This window comes from Condylura cristata, unplaced genomic scaffold, assembly GCF_000260355.1.
Source record: "Condylura cristata isolate star-nosed mole 26May11 unplaced genomic scaffold, ConCri1.0 scaffold00019, whole genome shotgun sequence".
Classification (NCBI taxonomy): Eukaryota; Metazoa; Chordata; class Mammalia; order Eulipotyphla; family Talpidae; genus Condylura; species Condylura cristata.
This window is the reverse complement of record NW_004567120.1, coordinates 29,803,820-29,820,982: the sequence shown is the minus strand read 5'-3', so window position 1 is coordinate 29,820,982 and position 17,163 is coordinate 29,803,820. Positions and strand designations below refer to the sequence as shown.

Sequence of the window (17,163 nt, the reverse complement as noted above, 5' to 3'; positions counted from 1 at the left end):
ATCATATACAGTGTTGTAAACTAACATTTCCTCAGTAAAAATTGATAAAATAAAAATAAATACATCAAGTGAATTCATAAACACATCTACTTCCACTATGTATGGGAGCAGTTTCTGTCCAAGGGTACCACCCTCTTCTGCTTGCCAAAATACCAGCTATTTTCCTTACACCACTTAAGCTGTGCAAGAATTTTTTTTTTTTATTATGTGCCTTGGGATGCTCTCAGACTGAGCTAATTGTTGGTTGGAATTCCATCACATATTGTGAACAGAGTGTCTTCTGGCTCTCGGAGTCCTGTGTTCCTGTTACTTCTGCTACCCTTGTCTTCCCGTGTGACAAGCAATATCACGTTAATATTTCACCTTTCCTGTTAGCAAAATGTGTGAAATAATGCTTACCTTCCCTTTACTGTCACTGTGGAGTTTAATTAGAGCATGTAAATTACTTCAGAGTGTTTCCTCTAAAAAAAATGCATCTCCTCTGCCAGATTTCCAAGAATTTTGACAAGGTACATGGTACTATATCTGTTAGCTGTTGTGATGGTCTTTTGCAAGCCTCTTAAAGCAACATTTTGGAAGCATTTTGTTGTCATTTTCCCCTCTTAGTTTGATTTTGAAGCTGTTTCATATAAGAATGGTACTATTACTTAAATACAATTCAAAATATATAAACCATTTTTCATTTTATCATTCCAGGAGAACACAGTGAGACATTCACACCTATTCCATCTGAAAAAGTATTATCACTCATATGGATCACTTTTTATTGGAAAATAGCCCTGTAAACAATAATAAAGCTTCTCCCATCTTATCCTTAAAAACATGGATAGTCAAATATGGTATTTCAAGTTACGAACTCTGGAACTGACCCAACCTGAGTTTCAACTCTAGCTCTATCCTTACTCTCTCAGTAGCTTTAAACTAACATTTCTTTAAGCCTTGGGATCATGTATTCACAAGGTTATTTGAGGCTTAAATAAAATAAATACATATGAAGCCCTTGGCACAGTGATTGACACATGTTAGGAGCTACATAAATGCCCATTTGTTGTCATTGTTAATAATAAGGAATGAAGTTCCTTGCCTACTACTATGAAAACTAAAATTTGTGATATTTAGATTTATTACTAGTTTTCTACAGAAATGTAACTTGTCTTCGAAAATGGCTATTTGCAGGAATGCTTTGCAATATTAAAATCACTTCTACGCAGCGATCAAAATATTATCCATTCAGTTTTAGCGGCATCCATCACTTTTTCCTGACTGGAATAGGAAACTTAAGTGATTAAATGAATCCGTTTCTCAGGCTTTTCCCAAAATATGAAGAAATCCAAAGGAAGTTCATTAGGTCCAAGATAAAATAACTTCAAGTGGAAATTATCTAGATTTTCCCTTGCGTGTCTCTGCAAAGAGAAATGATTGTGTGTGCTGGGGGAAGTGAGGCTAGACTGTCTAATATCCAAGTTCATCCAGGATTTTTTGGTGAAGGGGGCTCCTTGAGACTTGGTTGTCATGGTGGAGAATGGTGAGCACTTTGGTGATGAGAAAACTTACCATGCCTGAGGGGAGCAATCCTATATTGTGAGGAAAAAAAAAACAGACAAGGATGTTTATAAAAAAATAATAGTAATAATGATATGATGATGGGCCCTCCCTGGTGGCACAACAGGTTAGGACGTAGCACTGCAAGTGAGTCGCAGCTGCTTCGGTGCAAGTTCAATCCTCAGCCCCGGAGGTGACCACCTGGTGTGGCAGACCTCTTCTGTCTTGTCCACTGCTCCCCTCAGCAGTGTACTTCATCGATCTGCCTGTCCTGCTCCCCACTCTGTCTCTGGTGAAGCCTCTCACTGCCCCTGCACCTCTGGCTTGTACCCCAGTTCTGTATGAATAAATAAACAAATCTTTAAAAAATAATGATATGATGATGATAAAAGACTTGATTGTCTCTGGTCTTTCTTGTAGCATCTACTCAAAGTCCAAGAGGAATACAAAAGGAAAGAAGTTGAACTTGAAAAAATCAAAGATGACAAGTTGCAGGTGGAAAAAATGTTGGAAAATCTTAAAGAAAAGGTATGAGTCCTACGTGAGCCTTTCCCCTCACCCCTATCCCCCCCTTTTCAGTGAACAATGAAAATGTCCTGTAAGTTACTGTGATAGGAGTCAACATGAATGCTTGGCTAACTGTGGATTTAAAACCCCCCTGCAAGGTAATTCTTGGATCAAGGACTCTGCTTTTAGGTTCTTGACATTTCTGGAGTTCCAGAGTGTGTAGTTTTGTTGAACAAAATGTCTCTCTGTCCAAAAATGTCTCAGCCTTCCCTCCTGGAGAAGCCCGCTTCATCTTGTCTAACGAACAGCAGCATGGACAGCACATGTGGGCAGCTCTCTTCCTGCCCATTTGTGTCTGTGCATCCTCTTCTCCTTTCCTTTTCCTAATAAACCTGCCCTTTTAAAATGTAAAAGAAAAAAGAAAAGAAACCAAAATGACACTGTGCCTTTAATTAAGCTTTTCATTTAAGGCAGACACACAAGTGCCCCTAGAACATTAACCTGGCTTTGCAGACACTACCGCTAGTGGCATGTGGAGCAGCTGCAGGGAGAATAAGAAAAAGCTGAAGGGAGGAAACTTTGGAACGCAAACAAGGTGACACAGTATTGTAAAGTTAACCATCGCAAGAGTGAAGGCAGAACGCCGAGGGAGCACATGCAGCAAGAAGAGGCCCAGCAAGGCCCTTTGGAAGGTCTGCCAACACCTGGGTACATTCCTGTATCGCAGCCAGGAACTAGGTGCCCAGTCTAAGGGGCATTAAGTCTAGTCATGGGCATCTCCTTAACATACCTCTCCTATCTCTGCACCTGAACTGAAGTCAGCCTCTAGAAAAAAGGCCCATTGACCATAGCTGCCTGGTCTAAATGTCTTAGAAGGAAGAGAACGTTAGAAGCTCAGACCAAGAGCCACAAACCAGCAATGCTCCAAGTTCCACAGGAGCTGTGCTCTTTATCTTTCCTGCTCAGCTCAAGGAAGATGCAGTTGCCCGCGGGCTGGGATGTGTTTGCCAGCACAGCGTCTTCCCCCAGCGTGCCATTAAGAACTGGCAACCTTGTGTAGTGGAAACAAATGATTGAAAGTGTTTTCTTCTGGAGGCCATTTGCAATATGCTTTTAATTCTTCCACTTCATAAAACCAACTCACTTTCCAGTTTTGTGGGTGCTATTAAAGAAACGAGTGCAATCCCAGAGAAATTCATTTATCAAGCATTTAATTGAAAAGTGCCAAAGCTGCTTTATTTAGCAGGACTTTCCTCACACTATCAAAGCTTTTTAAAATGTCCCAGAGCTGCTGCATAGCACTGTCACACCTCCTGCATAAAATGAAGTGTGTAGTCAGAAACTAGAGCAACTTGGGCTTGTGCTGATGACATTAGGCTTAGAATCCCTCTTTAAGATTGACCTCACAGGGACTCTCCCTGGGGGTGCAGTGGGTGAAAGCACCGCATTATGAAACTCTCCAAAGCCACTGTAGCATGAATTTGATCCCCAGCCAGGGAGCTGACCCACATGGCCTGGCAGACCTCTCCTGTCCTGCCCACTGCTCCCTCAGCATGTATTTCAGTCAGTCTGCCTATTCTGCCCCTCACTCTGTACTCCTCTCACCACATCTCTGGCCTGTACCCCAGTCCTATAAGCATAAATAAATAAATCTTTTTTAAAAAAAAGATTGACCTCACAAATTGGCTGAGGGTGTACTTAGTGTAAGAAGCTTCTGCTTTGTAAAGTGTCTCCTATAAAGAAACAAGAGGTCAAATAGCATAAAAGAAACCTGCCACATGTCCCTAAGCCTGAGTGTCTCCCATTTCGAAACTGAACACCCCATGAAGTGGCAGCTAACAAGGATAGGGAGAGAGATCCAATAATCAGGAAAATGTGGCTCAGAATGTTTTTTCCTGTTATTTTAAGTGAAGCTTCTTTCAGAGAAAGGTATGACAGTTCATTATAAACTGATCTTCCCTGAGAATCTGATTTGTGACCAAATATTTCAACCTGACACAATTAGGTTAGGAAGCAAAGTCCCATCGCCATTAGACAGCAAAAATAATTTCAGGTTGAATGGAAAGCAATACATTTTGGTGAGAAGGGATCTTTTTTGTTTTTGTTTGGGTTTCTTGACAATAAACCACAGTATGAGTTATTGTCCGTGTGTTACAATATAACAATATGACTTATGTCTGTCCTGCTGCCGAAGGAACCAGCTTTTCGAATCTGCTAGTAAAATTCAAGGTGATAAGCATTCTTTCAATATACCTTCTAATTTTTTTTAATGCCAACTATAATACAGTGGAAGTCAGGTTTCAGTAAGGCTGCATTTCTATTCACGATGACTAAAGCTTCTCAGGATGTCTTCACATCTTAAATCAACCCCAATCTGCCACACTCTCACACTTAAGAAATGGCTTACTGGATCATTTAATGTTTTAAGGGGGTGAGAAGCAGATGTACAGCCCATGGCTTAGAGGTGAACCCGCAGCTTAAATCAAACTTGGCATGACGGTTACTGCCTGGATTGGATTCTAAAGGCCAGAGATTGAGTAGGTCATCGAGAAACATTTCCCTTCTGACTACAGCCAGGAAGCCTGTAAATCCGCAAGCAACATAACTTGCAGCATAGACCATTCATTTCACTCAAGGGCAGCGTCCTGGAAGCTTTGAAGACATCTTAAAGAAAACATAAGGAAATCCCTCCCCGCTGAGGGCTTGTGACAAACTGAGTCAGCCATGATCTGCTGAAATTACTGAAGTAGTCACTTCTTTTATTCTTTCTGAAGGCTCTTCCTTTGCATTTATAATACAGAAAAAAAAATGTCCTCAAAGAGCAAAAGAATGATCTCTGAAAGGTCTGGGGATCTTTTCCAGTTTGACTGCTGGACATGGATTTCACTCGAATATCTCCTAGGAAACATACCTGCTCTGCTCAGAGAGGGGAACACGTTCATCAATAAAGGCCACTGACTAATGATATATTTGGTCATGGTCATTTTTCGCTTGTAAAGTCAGAACTATCCTAACTGATAATGTCCTTATCAGAGAGAGGAGAGCTGATAGTCAATAAATAAGAGGCTCTGGTTTTTAGTTGAAGGACCCAGAGTTGATTGCCTGCGAGTGGATTAACCATGCTGTAGATTCTCCGTTCAGAGACAGAAAATTACCAAGAGTCCTTTTATTGGATGCCTGAACTGAAACCCTGACTCGTCCACTTCCTTGCGATGTGATCTTGGACAATTACCCTGATTTATCTGAGCCTCATTTTCCTCATACTATAGAATGAAGCTAAAACATACCTAACAGTATATAGTATATGGCGTCCAGCAGACAAGAAATGTTGTGTTTGGTTCCCCCAGAAATTTGTAGAGTTAAGAATGATGTCAGGAAAAAAAACTGGTAAAGATGAATATCTAAATTGTTCTGTGTTTTGAAACCATAAGGAAGCTTTGGATTATGTGTGGGGGGGGGCGGTTTAATGAATGCTATTTTCCCTTCTGTAACTGAAACCAAGTCTATTATCAGTTAGGTGAACTGACCCAGAAAGCCTGTTATTTCCCCAGGAAAGCTGTGCTTCTAGACTGTGTGCCTCAAGCCAGGATAGCGACTACCCTCTCGAGAAGACCCTGAACAGCAGTCCGATCAAATCTGAGCGCGAAGCCCTCCTAGTGGGTAAGGAAGCTAACACCCGCATACACTGTCTAGCGTGTTGTGGCAGTGGGGAGGGCTTCCCGGCAAGCAATAAGCACACACCAAGCATTTATGAAGCTTGACAATACAAGGACCAGAATCCTAAAGACAACTGAGTCAGAACTAGTACAGATTTCAGTAAAAATGGTAATGGCCAAAAATAGAAGAAGCAGAAAGGTAGTATCAGCGCCCAGCTTCTGCGGCCACTGGCACATCAAGCTCTTCGGCATCAGCACTGGATGCCAACAGGGTCCCCTGGAGAAACTCATTGTAGATGTTTTCTCTATGCAAGGGTAGCTGAGCCCTCTTACTCCCACCCAAGGGGCAGTGCAAAGCACATTTGGCAGAGGGTTTCCAGATCAGCTTTCTGAAGAAGTGCTTTCCTTGTTTGCTTTTTCCCGGGTTACTGTTAAATGACTCAGGAAGCTGCCTGTGGGGTGTTGGACTCAAGTGGGCTCTGATGAGATCAATGTTAGAATTGCTGCCATTACCTAAAACCCGATTTAGGGAGACAAGGTAGCATAAGCATTTAAGGAATAAAGTGGTCTTTGCCCCACTATTTCCACCCTGAACTTCAGTTTTTCCATCTACAAAATAGGCATGATCATCTGACCCGCCTCAATTGACTGACTCAGAGTATTAAATGAGATGTGTCTAAATACTCAGCACAGTTAAGCCATTCATGAATGGGAACCATTTTGTGCTTACAGCACTGTTGACAAAAGCGTGTTGATATCACATTCCATTTGGAAACCAGTGACAGACTGAGGGCCTACAAGATGCAGCTATTTAAAAGGGACCGATCTTGGGTCTCAGTAGATAATGCCAGCTGCTTCCTAGAAGCTCAGTCACACATTCCTTCCACCCAGTCTCAAAAGTATTCCTGGGGCAATTGGCTTCTGCATATTTTGAATAGATATTCTGCCTCCTTTGGTAATAGGTGTTGCACTCAGAGTTAATACTTTGAAATGTTAATAAAGATGCACAGAGGGCTCTGCCATGGAGTCTTCAAGAAAAGTGACAACTTATTTCCATTTTCCAACTTCAGGTTCTATAACAAATTGGCATGCCAACAGGGAGACCAGTCAGAGAAGTGCTGGGGTAGGAAGAAGTTTCTGTAAATGGATAGTTCTAGAAAAAGAGACACTTAGAGTGTTTCTTGTTTTTTTAAAGTAGGTAGTTTGGAGCACACAGAAAGGAAAAGCTGGGTTTTTTTTTTTAATGTTGCTATGGATGTGAACCCGCAAAAACTGCATAGTGTTCTGAAACCTATGATGCTATTCTTGGCCTCTCATGGACTTTCTTGGCCATAGCATTCAGAATTCTCGTGAATATGGACCATCATCTTAATAATTTAAGTTTCTAAGGGGCCCTCCCTGGTGGCACAGTGGGTTAAAGCACAGCACTATGAAGCTATCCTCAGCCACTGCAGCACAAATTCAGTCCCTGGCAAGGGAGGTGACCCACATGGCACAGCAGACCTCTCCTGTCTCGCCCGCTGCTCCCCTCAGCAGTGTGTTTCAGTATCTGTCTGTTCTGCTCCCCACTCTGTTTCTGGTGAATCTTCTCACCCCCCACACCTCTGGCCTATACCCCAGTTCTCTATGCATGGATAAATAAATCTTTAAAAAAAGAATTTGCTTCCAAACAGTCAGTGTTTTGAAATTCACTTCACCAAATCATTTCAGAACAAAGTGGTGAGGTGCAAGCCTATACCTCCAAATCACACACAATGTTGTCAGTCAACATCCACCTCAATAAAGAACAAACTTTAGGTGAAAATATTAAGCCTATAACTTACATGTAGTCATTTTTCAGATTTCATGAAATAAATATTGTGACATCCCTATTGGGGGAAAAAATAAGGTACGTTGTAAATAATAGCATACATTTTCAGCAGCTTTGCAATGTGGATTGTTCAGCTAACCTCCTCACCATGTAATATTTGGAGGATTTTCACAGAAAAACTGATTTCAACTTCAAACTACAATTTAAACTTGTGCTATCATTTGCCAGTCTCTTAAATGGATGGAGAAGTTGTAGTTAAAAAGCCAAATCAGATTTAGTTCTTATTTCCTGGCAGTTTGTAGCAAACTCAATGCTGGGTCAATGAGATACACCTAAGATCTTAAGAAAGGAGGTGAATTCAGACAACTTAGAGAAAGAAGCAGTAAACTTTTGAGCAATTTATTTTTTACCTATTGCCAAAGAAAGTAGAGTTAAAACAATTAATCTGATGGCCAGAACAATGAAGCTAGCACAACAGCTGCCAGTCACCTCAGACTCATGCTGAGCTAAGAAGAAGTCAAGCCCAGTCCCAGAGGCTGCGACCGCCACAAAAATAACTTGAAGAGACTCAGGGCTCTGAGCACAAACAAAATGCTTGTGATCACTTAAGTGAATGAAACGTTTAGCTTTTCTATACAAAGCCAGTCACAGAATAAAGCCCAAATACCATTAAAAGATTCTCTTGTGAGGGCCCTCCCTGGTGGCACAGCAGGTTAAAGCACAGCACTAAGAAGCTAAAGCCACTTCAGCATGAGTTCCATCCCCACCCAGGAGCTGACCCACATGGCGTGGCAGACCTCTCCTGACCCACCTGCTGCTCCCCTCAGCAGTGTACTTTGTCAGTCGGCAGTTCTGCTCCCCACTCTGTCTCTGGAGAATCCTCTCACCGCCCCTGCGCCTGTACCCCAGTTCTGTATGCATAAATAAATAATCTTTAAAAAAAAGATTCTCTTGTGAGAGGCATGAGAAGATTAATCAGACAAAGATTTGTACCCCTGAGCTTTGCACTTCTGCTAGCATAACAATCCTCACACGTAAGAGGCCAAAGTCCAATGTAAAGACCATGCAAAGGAAATGCAGGCATCCAGCACAGACTAACCTCATGGTCAAATGTAGGTCTAAGTGGTCGTTTGCCACCGTGAACGATGGAAGCAACTCTTCCAATGCCAGGCAGGTGGCATGGTATAGTGAGAGGCAGCATGGGCAGTGATTAAGAGGAAGTCTCTGGATTCAGGTATCAGCTCTTCCCCTTCCCAACTGTGGGACCTTGGGCAAGTTGCTTAAACTCTCTGTGCCTCAGTGTCCTCTTCTGTGAAATGATGGTGGTAATATCTATCTCACAGGGTTGTTGTAAAGACTAAATGTGTAAAAATGATGTAAAATGAGAACAGTGTCTGATATGTTGTACACAAGTTAGCTCTTGCTATACATTGCCATATGGCAGCTCAAGGAATAATGCCGAAGTGTAACTTCTGTGCTATTATGTCATAGGGATTATCTCCACTTTCCTTCATGTCCACCCATTCGGAGCAAGCATCGAATATATCTGTTCCTACTTACACCGTCTAGATAATAAGGTATGTTGGGGGGGGGGGCTGTAATAGGCACACAGGGTTGTTTGTGAATATGTGACTTTACTCCCCCTCAGGTGTAAATGGGTCATTAGTTACAGCTCTAAGGAAAATTTTCTGTCCTTTTATCATTGTGATTCAGTGGCAAGCTTCAGTAGGGTGACCTCCTGTGCCTGTTTGCCTGGGGCTGAAAGACTTCCTGGAACTTGGGACTTCGAAGCTAACACCAGGGAAGGCCTAGGCCAAACTAAACGCATTGACCACCCTACTTCCAGGATATTCCTTAGGGGAGTTTTCCACCTTTCTCTTACTTTACCTATAGGCTACAAATTAGCCAATATTTCTGACCAGTCAAACTTATGTCTTGGGTCTTTCACCATCAGTAGATGTTAATGTTCAGAATGGAAAGCCTTATTCCACCCTTCTCCCCCTTATCACCACCCCTACTGCCCCCGCCCTTATCTGTGATGAAACAGCCAAGACAGGGACAAAAAAAGCCTGGGACAGTTAGTCTCTAGCCAGCTGGATATTGGATCACGGTTCATCTCCTGAACCACTTCCTTTCCTGGATGGTCTCCTGTGGGGGAGCTCTCAGGACACAGGAACAAGGGCAAGTGCTATTTCCCTAGAAAGTCAAGGATGTAAGGATGCCTCTTAGAGGCAGGAGAGAACTCTTAGGGACCTCAAGCCACTCGGAGCAAGTAAGCTCATGATAGATTCTTTTCAGAAGTGGCACTCATTGAACTCGCTCCTGGATTATATTCACTATTTCACAGGAGCTGGGCCTTCTGAGAATGCCATTCAAATGCAGAGGCCTGACAATTGGCTGTCCACCATGTTAAGCCATTTAAGCACATGTCCTCATAACAAAGTAACTGGCCCATTTGGGAATCCAGCTGTGGTAATAAATCCTCCTCATGGCGTTTATTTTAGTGCTAGCTAGCAGTCCCCTCATTTATCTCTGGGAAGTGATGCTGTTCTGCAATTAAATAGCCCATTTGGCAGCTAAGGGAAGGATGGAATGTGAGCTCGGGACCAAGTGGTCAGTGGAAGTGGTATGTCAATGAGCTATATGTCAGTAAAATGATCTGCTGCTTTTTTGAAATGGCAAAAATAATGCATATATACTGACCTAAAAAGTAAGCAATGTAAAAACATAGTAAAGGCAAAGCTAGTCCCATCCCACCCCTCAAGAATAACCACTGTCACTGGTTTAGAATATCTTATTTCAGGCCCTTTTCTATACCCGTGCTGGACTGCCATCGTGTGTATGTATCTGTAAGCATTAGATATTTGTTTTCTGAAATGGGGTTCCAGCTCCACATGATGCTCTGCAATGTGCTTCTTCCTCAACTGGATCCAGTCAACTAGCTGCACTGGGAGGAAGGCCTAAGCTGTCCCCCAGCTGGGGTCCAATTCTTCCTGAGCAGTTTTCTCTCACACTGCTGCCACCCCAAGGGAGCCTACAGGGTGTCAGCAGAATTGGGGCGGAGTCCCTCTCTCCAGCTTCAGGAGTATTCAGTGAGACAGCAAATTGGTTTCTTTAAGGAACTCCCAGTATTCTTCTGCCAAGCCCTGGTGCCCAGGTTTAGCTAGGAAGGTTGCTAGCCACGTAAAGATGGACACCTGAAGAAATCCTGAAAGGGGTGTGCAGGTTTGTTACTGCATTGATGGGGGGGAGGGGATTGTGGTGGTGTACGGTGGGGAGAGACAATGTGCAGAGTGGGAACACAGAACGTTCCCCAATCCTGTCACTTCTCCTTTGTGACTTAATGCATGTCCATTCCCACCTCCCTCCTCCCACACAAGGGGAGCTTTGCAGCTTCAGTGGGCCAGCACCCTGCATCCCTGATCAGCCACCATTCGGCCAGCTACAGGCCCACGCCTCAGCACACAAGTGACACCAGCCCTTTCAATAGAAAGTTCAGTGGCAGTCGATCTCAAAACATCATGCTCAGTGAAAGAAACTATCCCGAAAGAACATACTGTGTATGATTACACATACATGAAATATCCAGAAAATGCAAAACCACAGTGAAACGGTCTAGGTCAGTAAATGGAATGAAGACTGACTGCAAAGAGACACAGAGGAGTTTGGAGGAGGTGAGGGAATGCTGTAACACTCAGCTGTGTCGGTCGCACAGTTGTATAAATGCACTAAGGCTCATGGAACTTTACACCTACGCGTAAAGTAGGTGTATTGATTGTGCGAATCAGTTGTGAAATACATAAAAAAAGAAAAGCTCTATCTGGTGGTCACAGTAGAGGGACGCTGCCACCTGGGAGCCACTCGCCGCACACATGCACGCACGCACGCACGCACGCTCCCACACACACAGCTGTACTCATCAGCATTCTAAAGCTGGGAAAGAAAAGCCCAGTCAGGAGAGGATAGGCAGAGTTGGTTTTGACTGGACCTGTCTTCTCTCCCATAGATCTGCACCAGCGACGTTGAATGTCTCATGAGCCGGCTCCAGCACACCTTCAAGCAGGAAATGACTGGTGTTGGAGCCAGTTTAGAGAAGAGATGGAAATTCTGTGGCTTTGAGGGCTTGAAACTGACCTAAATCACTTTGCTGAACACCTTGGGATCCTGAAAATAAATGTGGGCTGGACAAGCTTAGAAAGTGATTTGTATTTTCAATGGTTTTCAAGTGGAAATTGTTTTCAATTTGTCCATTCATTCCTGGAATATCTTTTGAGTTAAGATAAGGATCCTAGAGCAGCACCTCGAGCTATAGGCCCTAAAAAGACTCAAACCTCAAGTGCTGTAACTTCCTCCCTCTGTCAATTGGTTGTCTTTTTTACTAGTAGTATTGAAAAAGGCCTGAGGCTGAAGCGTATTTGGGTGTTTTCAGTGTCTTCAGTATTTTTTTAACACTGTTCATTGAAAGCTTTTGAAGATTTTATGTGCTTTGTGTTTCGTTGCTTCACGTTAATGTTGCTACTGGTGAGAGGGATGAGAGGAGCAGGAGGCACTCTGTAACTCACTTGTCTTTCTAATCCCTAGTGAGCCGGTTAAAATAATAACACATTGGTGTCTTCTAAAAGGTGTTTGACCAGATTCACCTTTTAAAGGACAATAGCATGGCTTGTGGCTTTTTGCAAATTTACTGTGAGCCAAAAGTTGACAAATGTTTCAAAGTTATTTTCTCTAATATATCAGATTAAAGATTTCAGAATTCAAAATAAGTAAATAAATCTAGCTGTCTTCGCAAAGTGCAAATGTCCAGGCTGACTGGCCTGTCAACGTGCTGCTCAGAATCACGTTGTAAATAGTCTGCTTTTGAAGGAGGGCATGTTTTGTTTTCTACAAATTAAAACATATGTGAGCAGATGTGAGAGTGTGTGTGCACACACGCACACATTAGCAGAAGGGATTTATTTTAATATGCTTTCCCTCTGGCTTTCTTACAAAGTCTGTTGCTCCTTTTCCTTCTGCTGTCAGTATGTTGAATTGCAAACCGTGTACTGCTGTAAATACTATGTTTACTTCATGCTGAATGTTTGTAAAGAGTTGATATGAGTATTAATAGAAAACTCCTGGCAACGAATAAATAATGGGCCACAGTTTGTGAAGCTTCCTGTAAAAACGTCAGCTCCACGTTGGGTGCCGATTGCTGGGGTCCCCCCAGTTCTATAGTGCCCACCAGTAGGTTGCCATGGCAGAGGATGCACAGACGGGTCAGGAACCCTGCTTGGCAGAGAAGAAGGGGATTGGATGGTTATTTGAGGCTAAAGTCTGGAGGCAGAGACGATCTTCTCCTTAGCGGTGGTGGTAGAGGTGCTTATTCTAACACAAGCAGGCCCTCCCTTGAATCTTGATTCAAACTGAGGAAGTGAGCTAAGAGGGGTATTTCAGGAACATACTTTGTAAATGAGATGTCAGTAGTGTTCAAAGTTGTATTTTTAAAAGATAAATATTCCTTTTTTATACCTCACTTTGGTGTTCTGTTGTATTTTTTCTTCCCAGGAAACTTGTCAGTTGTTGCATGTGTATGTAACTTTGGGGTTCCATGTTTACTCCATTGTGCACATGCCACCCCTGCCCTCTCTGGCTTTGGCTGTCTCTGGGTTACCAGTATATTGAAGGAAGATGCTAGAAATAGGGTTCCATGGCAGTCCACTCATGCTGAAAGCCACGGTCCTCCCAAATACCCGCTGTGACACCAGCTTGAAGCTCAGGTTATTTTCACATTAGCACCCTCACTCAAGGTCTGTGCCATTCACAGAAGGCTTGCTTCATCAGTCCTATGGGTCCTGGAATACCTTGCTTTAATCATACCTGTGAAGACAAGGGAAATTTTCCACCTGCCAATTATTTATTGAAATAAGTGGAATAAATGATGAATCATTATACTTCCCACAAAGGATCATTTATGAAACGTGGCTCAGTGTAAAGTGCTCCATCCTAACTATGCCCAGTGAAGTAGGTCTCAATAAAAAAATTGTAATTAATATTCAACTAATAGTCACATTAACAATGCTTTAATGACACCAGGGCTATCTTTACGGTTTTAAGAATCCCAGAAGATTAAAGGAAGAATAAAGGAAGAATAAAGCATAACACTCAGAGATATTCAGATATTTAGCTGACCAATTGTCCAGGAGAGGTAAATACTGCCTGACCCAAGCCTACGAAGGGAAGAAACTACCCTCTGCTGTCTAATGATACAGTTGCCAGTATCCTTCCACTTTCATCCCCTCCCGTCACAGGAGAGAGCATGTCCCATTACCAAGGGTGCTAGAGGGTCCTTATCTTTTCTCCTGTGGCTCAATATCCATAGTATCTTACCAGTCTTTCAGTTGCACAGGAAGTTTTAAGATTTCAACTTGCCTACATTTTCTATTTGGATGTAAGGTCTCAAAGGCATACTGAAGCAAGTAATCGGGGTAGCAGAAGGAAGGAAAAGGAATTTTTGGCACACATGAGCATTTAATGCAATAGAACCTTACATAGATATCAGATTTGGGGTGGGAAGAGGGATTCAGGACATATTAAAGAATATTCTACTGAATTGCATTCACTCCCACTCTGTGTGAATATTAGACTACCCTAAAATTTAATATTCTGGGGCATCAGAAGACATTATTCATTAATTGTTATCAATAAATACCTTATGTGGCACTTTATAGGAATTTCAAAGCAACTTTAAAAATAGACATATGTCATCTGTGACCTAGCAGGAGGAGATGGTTCCCTGATCATTTTATTGCAGTTAAGGAAACAAGTCTCAGAAGGTTGAGGTGCCCCAGTTTTGGTCATACAGCTAAAAAGTGGGTGGTGGAATTGGGAGAACAATACAGGACTCTTGAATTCTTCCTATCTCTCTTCCCTGCCTCAGCTGCAAACTCTGCCTAGTAAGGCTGAGAGAATGTAAAATAAGAGTTCCTGACAGTTTTCGGTGGCATGACTCCTGGGAAAGCCTATGAAGTCCTTATCAGGATAACATTTCAACAAATGCATGAAATAAAATGCTAAAGATAACAGGAAATCAAATATATGGAAATAATACAGTTATCAAAACACATTTGTGTACAGTAACGTGTTCCTTTAGCACTTTAAGTACAATGACAGGTCTAAAAACTACTATAATTTTGAAATATTAACACAAATGTTTCCCAAAATCTACAATCATATGTGATACAATGTTGCCTGTGATACTGGTGGGAAAGATGCAGGTATTGTTAAAATCTCTGTATTTTGTTACATTTAATAATGGAACATACATTTACATAAATAACATTTACATTTATAACATTACATTTATAAACGGAAGAAATGCTAAATCTCAGTTATTGGACTTTAACCAAACTGGAAATGTAGTTTCCATCAAAATTCACACACTCCCAAAGACTTACTTCTAGGTAAAGAACCCCTGACAGAATATAAAGTGAGAGCCCCCAGGGTGGGAGCAGGAGTAATTTCATTAAATAGATGGCTATAAATTACTTAGAAAATCAGCCATCACACACCAGGTTTATGAATGTATTCATTAATAAAAATATATTTTAAATAAGAAGTTTCATAAATGATAGATAAGTCCTTTGCACATTTCAAAATAGTGACATCCTAAGTCACTACATAAATGTTAGGAGGGTCCTGCAAGCCTGTATTTCTGAGTGAAGAAGTGACAGATGAGCTTCAATGTGAACAAATACAAAGTAATGCATTTAGGAAAAAATGAGCCAAATGCTATTCACAAGAGGATAGTCTCCAAACCATCAGTTCTGGAACAGGAAAGGGATCAGGGAGTTGTTGGAAAGATGTCCCTGAAGACATCTGGCCAATGTGTGATTGGAATAATAAAAAGGCAAACATTCTAAACACAGTTATAAAATATAGAAACAATATGAGACATCATCTTCCCTTTAAAGAGTTTAGTTACCACACAGTAAAATGGTGTGTTTACTATGGATAGGCCTCACTTCGATTCATATTTTAAGAAATTATTTATTGGAGTAATACTGGTTTATATCATTGTATATGTTTCAGGGATACGGCCTTATACATCAACATATGCATCTACTACATGTTTACATCTTAATTCCAACTCAGATGTTGTGCAAGTGTTTATAATGTACAAGACATATTGCCAGCCAAAAGTGGATGCAAAGCTGAAGATGATATCGTACGTCCTCTTGAGTTTGAAGAGAAGCTCGAAGAGTCTAGAGTTTGGTGGGAGTTAATTCATTAACATGACTCCCTGCACCAAAGACACCCAGTGTTTGTCTCTCACCTTTTGGCCTATTCACTTAGCTAATCCCACTCCAGTTTCTTCCATGTTGTCACAAATGGCAAGATTTCATCTTTTCTACCTGTTCCTCACACCCCAATTCCACAGTTGGTGGGAATGTAGACTGGTGGAGCCCCTATTGGAAACAGTATGGAGGTTTCTCAAAGCATTAATCCAGTCATCTGTTCTTGGTCACCTTCATGAAATAACGTGCCTCTTGTGAACAGTGCTGCAATGAACATAGAAGTGAAAATATACCTTCAAATTAGAAGTGCTACATTCTTTGAGTACTTACCTAGAAGCACATGTGCTGGTTTATATGGTAGGTCTATTTTTTAAGATTTGAGAACCCTCCATACTGTTTTCAATAGGGGCTCCACCAGTCTACATTCCCTCCAACAGTGGAAGTGGGGTGTGAGGAACACGTAGAGGCGGTCAATTTGTGGTGGGAAAATTAGCGCTTTGGTGATGTGTGCAGTAGGGTATATGTATTTATGGACCAACAAGATTTCCTGATGAATTGGTTGTGAAGTGTCCGAGAAAGAGAGGGGTCAAGATGACTTTGAGGTTTTTAGCCTGAGCAACTAGAAGAATCTAGAGCCATTACCTGGGGAGGGGAGGTTGTGAGATGAGCAAATTTGAGGGAGAAGTCAATTCTTGACTTGCTAAGTTTGAATTACATATTATAAATCCACGTGAAAATGTCAAGTAGACATATATTTGGAAATTGAGAAAAAGGGTCTGTACCAGAGCTGTAAGTTCTGGAGTCGTTAGTGTATAGATGATCTCTTAAGATAGTCTACTGGATGAAATCACAAAGGGAGTGGGCATTGCTAAAGAAGAAAAGAAATTAAGGACTAAACCTTGGGGCACTTCTATATTACAAATTGGAGAAATGAGTAGGAAATTATAAAGGAGACAGAGAAGGAGCAGACAGAAATGCAGGAGGAAATGGGTTTCAGGAGTCTTGCCAAAGTGTACATGAAAAGCAGCAGGGTTATGTGCAAAACTGAGTGAATAAATGAAGAGTGAGTAGATTACACGTAAAAATCTATGACAAATCTGAATGTCCTCGCACATATATGCCAGTGTATTCACTAGCTGTGTGGTCTATGGAGGAGGCCTGAGGTTACAGATGATGTCACCAAGTTCAGCACCCAGCCATCACTTGATGCATCCCACTTACTCTCCAACTCCCTGCCTCCCCCGAAGTTCTGGGCACAAAGTCCTGGTTCTTATCTGATCCACTCTAAATTCCTTTTCCCCAAATTCTATGCTCAAGCCTGGCTTTGGAAAATTAGCTCACTTGAATACTCAGGGAATTTCTTAATATGCTTGAT

The 17,163-nt window shown here is 41.9% G+C and overlaps 1 protein-coding gene across 10 annotated transcripts in view; it reads left to right on the top strand.

Moving 5' to 3' along the window:
- The window catches only part of ENOX2 (ecto-NOX disulfide-thiol exchanger 2), a 237,387-nt gene extending 224,360 nt beyond the window's left edge, over positions 1 to 13,027 (top strand). For all 10 annotated transcript variants that reach the window (XM_012727227.1, XM_012727231.1, XM_012727230.1 and 7 more), the window contains 4 exons: positions 1,963 to 2,070; positions 5,601 to 5,709; positions 9,007 to 9,092; positions 11,522 to 13,027. In XM_012727227.1, the coding sequence (XP_012582681.1) occupies positions 1,963 to 2,070; positions 5,601 to 5,709; positions 9,007 to 9,092; positions 11,522 to 11,653 (435 nt within the window). In that variant the 3' untranslated portion in view covers positions 11,654 to 13,027. The remainder of the gene's footprint in view (positions 1 to 1,962; positions 2,071 to 5,600; positions 5,710 to 9,006; positions 9,093 to 11,521) is intronic.
- The last annotated feature ends 4,136 nt before the right edge of the window (positions 13,028 to 17,163 follow it).